Source organism: Poecilia formosa, unplaced genomic scaffold (genome assembly GCF_000485575.1).
Source record: "Poecilia formosa unplaced genomic scaffold, Poecilia_formosa-5.1.2 Scaffold7, whole genome shotgun sequence".
Classification (NCBI taxonomy): domain Eukaryota; kingdom Metazoa; phylum Chordata; class Actinopteri; order Cyprinodontiformes; family Poeciliidae; genus Poecilia; species Poecilia formosa.
Window position 1 is genome coordinate 857,896 of NW_006799946.1, and position 11,340 is coordinate 869,235.

General features: G+C 37.0%; 1 protein-coding gene across 1 annotated transcript; it reads right to left on the reverse strand.

Moving 5' to 3' along the window:
* Positions 1-787: 787 nt before the first annotated feature.
* LOC103150759 (inward rectifier potassium channel 16-like) lies at positions 788-7,877 on the reverse strand. Its single transcript, XM_007570493.2, has 2 exons — positions 7,773-7,877; positions 788-2,742 (listed from the first exon to the last, which is right to left on the reverse strand). The coding sequence occupies exon 2, from the start codon at positions 2,730-2,732 to the stop codon at positions 1,455-1,457; it is 1,278 nt and encodes a 425-aa protein (XP_007570555.1). The 5' UTR covers positions 2,733-2,742; positions 7,773-7,877; the 3' UTR covers positions 788-1,454.
* Between the last annotated feature and the right edge of the window lie 3,463 nt (positions 7,878-11,340).

Below are 11,340 nucleotides of genomic sequence, written 5' to 3' on the forward strand. Positions count from 1 at the left end.
TTGAGAAAAAGTAAAGATGTACTCAGGAGTACTTCTTCTTTTTTTTTTTTACAATCATAGTAAAATATTTTCACCAACAATATCTAAAATATCTGTTACAGTTTTAAATTCCCAGTTTATTACCATTTTGTTCACAAACATTACTGTTATTTCTAATCAATTCTAATGCAAAGCTTACGACTCTGATACGTCAATGTGTTGGATGAAAAGACGTAGTCTCATGAACCTCTGGGGAAGATTAAATTAATGTGTTAAATATGACATGATTTTGTCACTAAGCAGGTTCCTGTGTAACATCACAAGCTCTTTGCTGATGTTTTAAATGAATTATAAAACATGTGCAAAACATAGATGAAGGTTGTGTCTGGTTGTTTGATGTTGGCATGGATTTTAAGCTCAGGGCGTCAAGAATTTAAATCAATCTTAGATGACTGCTGAGAATAAAGATGCAACCAAATAAACACGTATTTATCAAAACCGCTCACTCTAGAACGGTTTTGATGAACATTTTTAGAAACATTTTTTCTTAAAATGGCATGAATTGTAAAATAGTCTGAGACAAATCATCATCTATTTGTTGTTTTTGAAAATGTTTTAAAGTAAATCTGACCTTAGACAAGACACATAACTTAAAGTACAATTTCTATCTGCTCTGCTCCGTCTTGCATGAACCTCATGATGTGAGCTCATCTGTTTATCTTCATTGAATGTTTTTCTTAACATGGCAAATTTGATTATCAATATTTATATTTTTAATATTTAATAACCACAAAGACACAGAGGCACATGAAGGCGTTAACTTTAATTTTAGAGTCTGCTCTAAATTTTTTGGTTGACAACATTGATAGAGTAAATAAATGACAGATAAAATACGAGAAAACCAGCAACCCATTTTAAAATATACTCTGATTAAAAATATCAAATTTACACAGTAATTAAAGACCTGGTTGAGTCACTGATCTACATCCTGCATAATTTGAGAAACTTTGCACTCTAATGTTTTTCAAAGCAGTTTTAGGCATATGCGTGACAGAAAATATTTGTGTCAAAAACGTATTTAAAAAAAACTGATCGGTACCGAAACTAGTCCATGCTGAGTGTGCAGTTTGAAAGTCTAATGTTTATTCTGATTTTGTGTGTACACTAATGTAAATACATAAAAAAAAGAAAAAAAAAGAAATGAAACATGCCTGAATTCATTGTGCATTGTGCAGTGCGGTACCACAACTAGATTGGCTTTGTTGAAGAAGGAAAAGAAAAAGGAGAAGAAATGGTGTCAGTCACTAGAACCTCTGTAATTTTACCTCGCTTGGTGAAAATGATCTGCTCCACAAACATAATTTGGTTGAGTGATGAAATGTATTTTGAGCTTCTGGGATGTCTTAAGTTTTGCTCATGGCATTCTGTCACATACACACTCACTGCAGTTGGTGTTGGGTGTATTGGTAACATTTTTATGTCTCCTGTTCTGTGATTGTGGGGTCTCTTGGCACAGCCAAAGTGTCTTGATGTTGACTTTCGGCCTCCGTTGTTGGAAGATTTGGTTCTGGTTGGTTATCTTGCGTAAGCTCCACCGTTACTGTTGGGGCATTCAGACGATTCTCTTTATCACATTTCTGCGGCGATCGTGAAGATGGCCGTGGGGAACATCTGGGGGAATGTCTAGGAGAAGGTCGAGCATAAAGCCGAAGCTGCTTCTGCTCCTCCTTTTCGTTCTTCTTCTGCTCATACTCCTCAGCACTGACCACAGGTACCAGCACTTTAGCTGTGTTATTGAACAGGTTGTAATCCACCCTGTAGTGTTTCTTGCTCACCCTGATCATCTCCTGGAAAAGATGACCCCAGAGGATCTCATCTACTGTGTACGATGTCCGTGACTGATGCAGTATGCCAGAGGAGTCATCTATATAGGTGAAGGACACCAATAGTTCAAAGTCTGCTTTTCGCAAATCTTCCAAACTCATCTTATACAATGGGCTTCCTGGTTCAATTCTGTGAGAAATTGTGGTCGGTGTGACCAAGATAATGTCCTTTTGCTGGATGGCCAGGTCTTCATAGGCAATATTGACTTCTCCGGTTGCGTGCACAGTGGTGTAGAGAATCTGAGCACAGGATGAGCCCTCCACCATGTGGTGCCTGCGGAAATCCCCAATCCTCCAGGAAAGACACAGATACCCGTCACGGAGGTTGACAACTGCACGGTTGCTGAAGCCAATTGTCTGCGCCCTCTTTCTGGCCGAAGCCATTTTGGCCACCACAATCCCGATGACAAAAGTGTCGATGAAGCAGCTGATGACATCCTGTATGGTGACAATGATGATGGCGATCATGCAGTTCTCAGACATTCCTCTGAAGCCATAACCAATGGTGGTTTGGGTTTCCAGAGAAAAGAGGAAAGCAGCCGTGAAGCTGCGCACCTCATATACACAAGGGTCATTATTGTGGTCTTTGATGTCTCCATGAGCCAAAGCAATGACGAAGAAGAGTATCCCAAAAAAGAGCCAGGAAAGGATGTAAGACGATGCAAAGATCAGGAACATCACCCTCCATCTGATCTCAACTAAGGTGGTAAAGATGTCATTGACAAAGAGCAGCCACTCTTCTGGGACATGCCGAAACACCACGCTACAACTGCCCTCTTTGCGTACGTAGCGTTGTTTCTTCGAGCGATGTCCATTTTCTGTCTTCACGCTGATGTCTTCAAAGGGGTTCACGGATAGATATTTAGGCATTTTTCAGAGTCTGTGAAGAATACAGAAAAGGGTGTGAATTTTTTTGCCTGACTTGCATCTAACATTGTAAGGCAAGTTTACTTACTACATATAGATCCAGTCATACAAAAGGTAAATCAAGGTATTTACAGGACATCACAGGAAGGACGGAAATGAAACAAGAAAACATAAGCATGAAAGCATTGTATAGGTGAACATTTGTTAGAAGACAAATATTAAAGGCATTGAAGAAGCAAATGTTTCAAACTGTTCATTACTCAATTTGTGATCAAAAAGTGTCTATAAAACAATAATCTTTCAAGTTCTGAGTTAAAGGAACCATCCATGTTTTTCCACATATAAGGTTTTCAGGGAGTTTTTTTTTTTTTTTTTTTTTTTTTTCCAGAGTTAAGGAGCTTAGAATGTAAATATGGCCTTATATTTACAGTAGAAACATTAAAGTATGTATTTGTAATAGAGAGAAGTTTCCAGTCACTCACAATCACATAATTCACATACAGTAGGCTTTAAATCATTTATATTGGTTTGTGTGCAGTCATAGTCAGAGTTTAGAATATTATTAAAATACATTTTTTTCAGTAATTTAATTTGATACAGGTTTTCAGTTATTCTGATGATTTTCTGCTTACAGCTTTAAAAGGCCAATCAAATCAATAAAACAGCATCTTAATGATAAGTATGCTTAATACTTAAGTGATAAGTGAGCTTAATGATAAGTATGTTTAATACCTGATTAGATCCTGGGATGGGTGAATATCACAATAGATGAGGGGAAAAAAGAGTAGTAGGAAAGATCCAAACAACTGAGTCTATGTGGAAATTTGCTAAAGCATTGATTTCATTAATTTTTATATCAATCTAAGAAAAAAAAAGTGCAACAATAAGTCAATGTAGTAATGGAAAAATCAGTCAGTCAAGTTTATTTGTGAAGTTAGCTTTAGTGGTCTCTGTGTATTGTTTCCTGCATCATCGACTAAACACAATATTTAAAGATATTTGTGCCTTCTACAGTTTCATTTGCAAACTATCATCCAACAATCATGGTTGTTTGGCTTACAGCAGTGTAATTTGTTGGTTTGCAGTTTAACTGACCCCAAACCTTGTCAAAGTTAAAGTCAGAGTAATGTCATGACAGCCAGAGCAGTAAGACAGACGAGCTGTCTGATCTCTGACCCAAATTAGGCGTCTCCAAACGGGACATGGAATAAAGGTTTGTACCGGGTTTATGAGGCTACTGCTCTTGAAAACTACCATCGCTGGTTTCATCTGTATGATATTGCTAAATGTTTGCTCCAGGAACAGTTTATAACACTCTCTGGGTTGCAAAAGGAACAATACTTTCACAAAACTAGATCAATTTCCATAATACAAAGGCTACAAGTTAAAACTAAATGTGCTGACAGTTTTGTTGACAAGAAGAGCATCTGGCGGGGATAATTTGCTTCACTCAATTCATCCGCATGTTTTACTATCACATTTTTGTTTAGTTTTTTTCACCTCAAATTACTTTTATTTTCAAAACTGCAATCTGGAAATGTTTACTTGAGTAATTCTCCCTTTTCTTCCTGGTTGTACTTTAATAGGTTTGATCTTAATGGGGCAGTTGCCTGGAGATGACAAACTCATCATAACAGTTCATGTTTGGTTTGCTGCTCATTGCTTTTGCCAATAATCTCGCTTTTTGGTCTTAAAAAAAAAATCAAATGCATAAGAGATGATGATTTTAAAGCCGGTAATGTTTATGTCACAGTGGAAAATGAACAAACAGAAGTGGCCTCAGAATCCCACACGCTCCCTAAAATTTAGATGTATTTTATTTTATATGAATCAGACATTACAAAATTGTGTAATTCATAAATAAAGATCGCATGAACCTGATTAAATAAAACAGCGGATGTCTTTCATTAAAGACAATATAATTTGGATTACATAAAAATCCTGGCACATTTTATAATAATAAAAACATGGATGAAATTGGTTAATAAACATAAGTAAATAAATAAAACTTTTTAAATACAGTATTTCTGACATGCAAAGGTTGGCTGTCCAAAAGCAGCCATCCAAGAACCTTTTGTACTCTTTGGACAGAGGTCAGAAAGTTATCAGTTGCCCAATTTGAAAAATGCTAATGTAACCCCAGGACTAAATGGGTCAAATTGAGCAGAGGGAAAAGAAAATGTGGAAACTGGAATGGTGTCACGGTGCGATCATGGGCAGAGGAAGGATCAATCACAGCCAAACCACTGAGAGCATCCTCCACGCCCAAAACAAACACAGTTTGAATCACGGCTTATCTGACTGGGTGAACTGGGACTCCACTCTTTTCTGGCCACAGCCAACATTCACACTGCCAGAATTTGGAACTCGTTCCATGAGGTCATGGAAATATATTCCAGTTGGTTTCCTATAATCCTATCCTAAATGTCCTGATATGTTTTAAAATGATCAGATTATCCACATGAAAACATGTAGAATCTGAGTTAATGTTTTCTGGAGTTTCAAACCAGCAGCTAGTGTTATTTCAGGCATTATCCATACTTATAAGTAGATAAAATATTGTACATTTATATTTAATTTATATTACCACAACGTGACAGTTTATAGCCGCTGAATGGAAGACTGCAATATCGACTGACTGACTGACCAAAACGGTTTAGCACCCCCCAAAAAAAAAACAAAAACAAAAAAAAACTAAATCTAATAATCTTATTTGGTTTTATTTTGATCCACATGCAGACAGTGATGGGTTGTGCACAGATTCGGACAGCTATGTAGTGCCCAGTGATCTTTTATGAAGATGTGAATCAATGGGAAGAAAAGTTTTCCAGTTTACAGTAAAAAACAACAAAAAAAAAACAACAAAAAAACAAGGGGAACTACATTTATTGTCTGCTTATGGATTCACAGCTGATGTTTCTGAGTTTTTTTGAGATTTAGAAAAAGTCTAGAAAACCCTGTCGCTGAATTCATCTTGGCCAACGTTATCTGCTGCGTAAATCATTGTTCAGCAGGTAGGATCTCATTCTTTGATTGAAATGAGCCGCTCCGTCACAGTTTGGTGCAGGCAATGTAAATGTTTTCTTTCTGTTTGTTTAGTGTCTGAAGGTTGTGTGGAGAGCTGCAGAACAGAAGCTCAAAGCAGATTTCCAAGAAATGCTGTGTTTGCACAAGGGTCATTTTAGTTTTCCTTTTCTGGTAATTTCTGCATATTTACACGTTTGTGCCAGCTGAGCTTTCCTGTTGAAGCATCAAGTCTATTTGTTTTACTACAGCAAATATTATAGGGAAACAGGGTGGTGGTGTTATTTCTTATTTCCTTCAGTAGCCTGCAGAAAAAGGGAATTTTGTTATGGTTATAAAACAAACAAGGTCATTTATATGTGTGATTTCTACATATATACACAACAGGATCTTAAACATTAAATCTGAAAATCTAAATTTTCCTAAGGCAAGCAACGAAGGAATTGCTGAAGAAAAGCCCAGTTGTAAGATAAACAGAAATAAACAGAAAAACTCAATTTCGAAGCAAATCACTTCAGCTTGGTTCAAAACCTCAGAGGAATTTCCACCGAATGTACCATGCAGAACAGTGACCTGTGAGGGCCGTCTGCTTCCCAACAATCAGAACATTTTGAACAAAGACAGGTTTTATTCCACATGTGTACAGACTGAACTGTTGTTACCACATCAACTGATGTATTTATGGAGATCAGGCTTGCAGCTAGCCTCTGTTTGTACTAAACACCACACTTGACAAGCGCTTACAGCACAAACACTTTATGACCTTTGGTATAAAGTTTCCGCTGTACTCCAAAGTGAAATAGCTTTTTTTTTTTCTTTTCTTTTTTTTTTCCCGGAGTGCTGCGTCTTTGTTTTTGACCACAACACTTTCTCAAAGTCTCCTTTTGTTTCCCAAAGTCAAACTGAATGTCTTGCATCCACAGTTTACTAAGAATTAGAAGATGAACTCTGGAAAGAACTTGAACAATTTGTCTTGTTTCCTTCGCTACTCGGGGCACTTACAACCCTATTACATGCTCACTTATTCCAAATGACACCGTGCCACCCTCATGTGGTTCACTGGGACAGAACCGAGTACACAAGCGGCAGGTCGCAGCTTTGCCCGAGGCTCTCTGCCACCTCCGATGACCTTCAGAGCCTCAATGCGAGTGTGCCGTTTCACCTGAAGCTCTGCCACCAGATGAACTACGGACGTCTAAGGCTTGTTAGCTGAGCACTGAAAAGTCCTGGGGCAGAGGTATTTTTAATAAGGGTTAAAGGTCGGCAGACCGGAGTGTTTTGATTATATTTTGGAAGTGTGTTCCTGGGAGTTAATGGTTTATCCAAGCTTCAAAGTACCAAGTGATCAGAATTCTACTTGCGCCATCAGAAAGACTTCAGCTTTGCATTCACAGTTTCAGAGTCTAACTTTTTTGAACGTGCTTGGAACTTATTTTCACTGCACACCTGCGTCTAAATCTAAACAGAAAAACTCATCGGTTTTATTTCTATTTCTATTTTCATTTCCTATCAGAAATGATATGTCAATAGGCTAACTTTTTTTTTTTTTTTTTACTATACCTTGTCACGTTTCCACATGTTCAGGACTCTTCTTAAATCTTTTTTTTTTTTTTTTTTTTTTTTTAAATCAAAGCACATCATAAAGACCATTTCTGCAAACATCTATATGCTTTTCATGAATGCAACCTGAAGCTATTTTAAACTTTTTTTTCCAAGATCATATTGCTCAGTATAACATGTTCACATGAGCTGTACTTATCACCCTGACCACATCCCATATTGTTTTGTGTTCCTGCTGTTAATACAGTAGCTCAGATTACTGGTTGTTCAGCTCACTTGTGTCTGAATTTTTTTCACCCCAATGACCACATTCAAACTAGTGACATTTGTTGGTCCACGCAAATATGTAAACGTCTTTACGTGACACTTTGCATTCCGTCTCGCCTCAGTTATTTTTTCTTAACATACAAAGCCGCACAAATTTCTCAAAAACGAGAGATATCCGGCATAATTTCTTACCGTGTTGCACAGGGAAATTCTCAGCCGGCTGCAGGACTCTGTGTCCCAGGTTCCAGAGGTTCTCAGCGCAGTCACCTGGAGGAATGAGCCGCCTCACACGTCACAGCAAAACTAAAGATTAACACCTCCCTTCAGCATCACATGGTGTCTGTCAAGCAGGTGTCAGTCAGTGTGTGTGTGTGTGTGTGTGTGTGTGTGTGTGTGTGCGCGCGTATAAATGTCAGGCTGCGGGAATGCATGTTGTGGGTCTGTGTGCGTGCCGACTCATCTTGTCAAAAGACCTTTGTAATATGACGTGTTTGTAATTTGAATCTATTCCATATGACAGTAATCTGACCAATTTATGCACGCAACAATGAGATGGGAGGTTGACGTGAATAAACTTTGAGATTAAAATTCAAAAACTGCTATTTGATCTGGTCTGTGCTGGCTATACTATATATACATTAGTCCCATAACATCATATTAACCAGCTCTGTCATAAAAGCAGCCAGACCCTGAGAATAATGCATGAGTTACACCTTCATTCACACCAGATAAACTGACTGACTTTGCCCTGATTTTTGTGTCTTTGCCTTCATAGAAATCCCTAATTCCCTGCCTGAAACTCCTTAGAGAGGTCAACACTCATATCTGCCCTCTTACCTTCAAACCGCTGTGCAACAAAACTCTTATTGTCCCAAACATAAAGCCTTACTGCAGTTTCTAACCTGAAACTCTGTTTGTTGCCGCAGGAGGAGACTCAGACTCAGGAGTCCGACTTATTGTGACTCAGCACTTTCTCACGGATCCACGAGCCGATCTGGGACAATTGAAACAGGAGATGGAGAACTGAAGGCCTGGACATGTTCTCTGGTCCATGTGTGAGAAGATGACAATGTACAGAAGCTTGCGCTCGTACAGGAATTATTGTAGCTGTTGGTCCTTGTTGATTCCTATGTAATAAGTTGTCAAAATGGTAAGTTTTCACAAAGTATTTCCTCTAAGTCGTTACTCGAGTGTTGAGATAAGCGTTTGAGTTGTTCTCCTTCGTCTACTGTGTCTTTGGATTTAATTATTGAATGGTGATCTTAAGTACAGCTGAAAACCAGAAAAGTAACAAGCCAAGGTCTGTATTTTTATTTATTTCTGTGCAGCTCAAGTAAGCTGAACTCTGTGTCCCTACTATATACCTGTTAAATCAGCCTAACAGTTTAGGATCGGTTAGAATTACAGAAATCATTCAAATTAACTTACCAGAATGATATGTTTTTGTTGAGCATTTTTTTTTGTGTGCCTTTACTCAAAGACAAAAAACTTACTAACATTTCCTTTGTGTTGGGTAACTTTGCTTTTTACCTCTGCCCATTCATTTTCTTTCAGAACTTTGTCAGTCCAACTCCAGTCTTGCAATAATTAACATTTTTACTCTAAATAATTAATTATGACTAATTTCTTAGTTTAATCTGACCAAAGGACAGCATATTTATAAAACATGATCTGCTTGATTACTTCTGAAACAAGGCTGGAACTGATAGATAATTTTCAAGGCCCAATACCATTGTGAAATTGTTAGTTTCAATAGTCTTTTGCTGTTAATAAATTAATTTAAAACAGGTTTTATATTAATTCAGGCATTCTTTTTGTATGATGTTAAAATGTGTTTGATATTCTGAAACATTAATACTTTAAGAATGACAACTAAAATTAATTAAAAAAAATCAAACAACTGCATCGGGTAAGCATACTTTTTAAAACATTTTACCATTTTACTGTGACAGCACCTAGTGTTTATTTTCTCCTGCAGGAAAAAAAAAAAAGTTATGCGAGTTATTTGCCATCATTAGAAAGTTTGCACAGAGGCCTAAGCATATGAAATGAGTCAAAGGTTTTATATTTCTAGTTAAACCATCATAGTAAATTCCTTTGGGTGTCTAAAACTATGTGTGAAAAACACCAGTTTTTATGTTTATGAACCTGACTTCATTTTTTTTTTTTTAGCATGTGTCTTGCAGTTTTCGTGTGTGAAAATGTTACATGTGTGTGCCATTAGTGGGTTAATGGGGGTCACAATAAATATGGACCCATAACAAATCTTCCCATTTCCAGGAAAAATAAATATATTTTTCCACAATAAAAATAATCCACAAAAATACATGAGCACACTGTGCACAGTTCTCGGATCAAGCATTTGGATGTAAAGCCAAGGCACAAAATTAAAGAGGCCAGATTTGTGGGTGTGAAGTGCAGACACTGGCTGCTCACTCTTCCAAAAATAAAAAAAAAGAAAAAAAAAAAAAAGTTTCATAACAGCAAATGATTGTTGGGGCTTTTAATGGACAGACGTGTTACATCATTGAAAAGTTCAGCTGAGGTTTCGGTCATTTAGGTTTTTTAGGGCATGATTAGGCTAGAAAATAATTTATTTATAAAACAATTTTACATGTGGCGGGACCAGGGCTCAGTAGGGCGAGCTTTGGATTTAGTCAAAGTTAAGAGACAAAAGATCAGGTGGAAGATTAAGCTTTATTTATCTGGGGAGTCACATAGTTACTCACCAGGTAAATGACTTGGCTAACTTTGGACCTCTTGAGATTGAATCTCAGGAAAAATGACAGACAAAATAAGAATAACTGAAAAAGATATAGGCTGGAAGGACAGAGAGCATTGCACTAAATCGCTTTATCGGCGTTAGTGTGAATGTTGACAAGACTAGATAGTCATAAAGAGAAATGTGGGTGAAAAATATGAAATAGTAAAGTGTTATGTGAGAGTGAAGGAGTAAAGAAAAGGGAAGTGCTGAACTGGGGAAATGAAAAGAGGTCATAAAATGGTCTAAGGATAACTATAACAAGGGTTGTAAAGGAGAGTAAAGATAGTTGGATGAAAAAAATGTTACCAAAAAAAGATTATGAAGATTATTGTGTGGAAGGAATCATAAAGAGGGATGAGAAGAATTAGTGGAAAGAAAGAATTGTAAAGCGAAATCAAGAGGACAAGTGTGAAGAATAGGAGATCTACAGGGATAAGGAGGGGGATTGTAAAAAAAAAAACTTCATAGCAAAAACATGGATGATCTGTAAAGAAGAGGCTGTGAAGAGGTGGGATAAGAGATCTTGCATGAGGATGAAGAAAAGTCTGGTGAACTGATCATTAACAAAGGACGAGTTTGAAGGAGAATCTAGAGGAGGAATAATGAGATGAGTGGAATAAAAAGTTGTGGGTAAAGTGACTCACCCCTGATATCTAAAAATATATATAAATAAGATTAAAAACTAGTGATTTTTAACTTTAAGTAGTAAACTTCCGATGGACATATTACATTAGTCCATTTTTCTTCAATGACTGCCAATGCCAAGGTTAGAAGTGTAAAGGAAATATATTTCCTTTACACTGACTGGAGAAGATGTCAGTTTGCAGGTTCTGAATCTAGATATGGTGCTGATCCAGTTTCAAGGTTATTTTGTTGCTCTTATATTCCCTATAGTACTTTAACAAAGACAGTTACAGGAAAGCAATATGAACAGTCAGTGGGAAAAAAAAACAAGGACATTTTATTACTTTAGATAAGTAGCTTTTATTAAAGTTG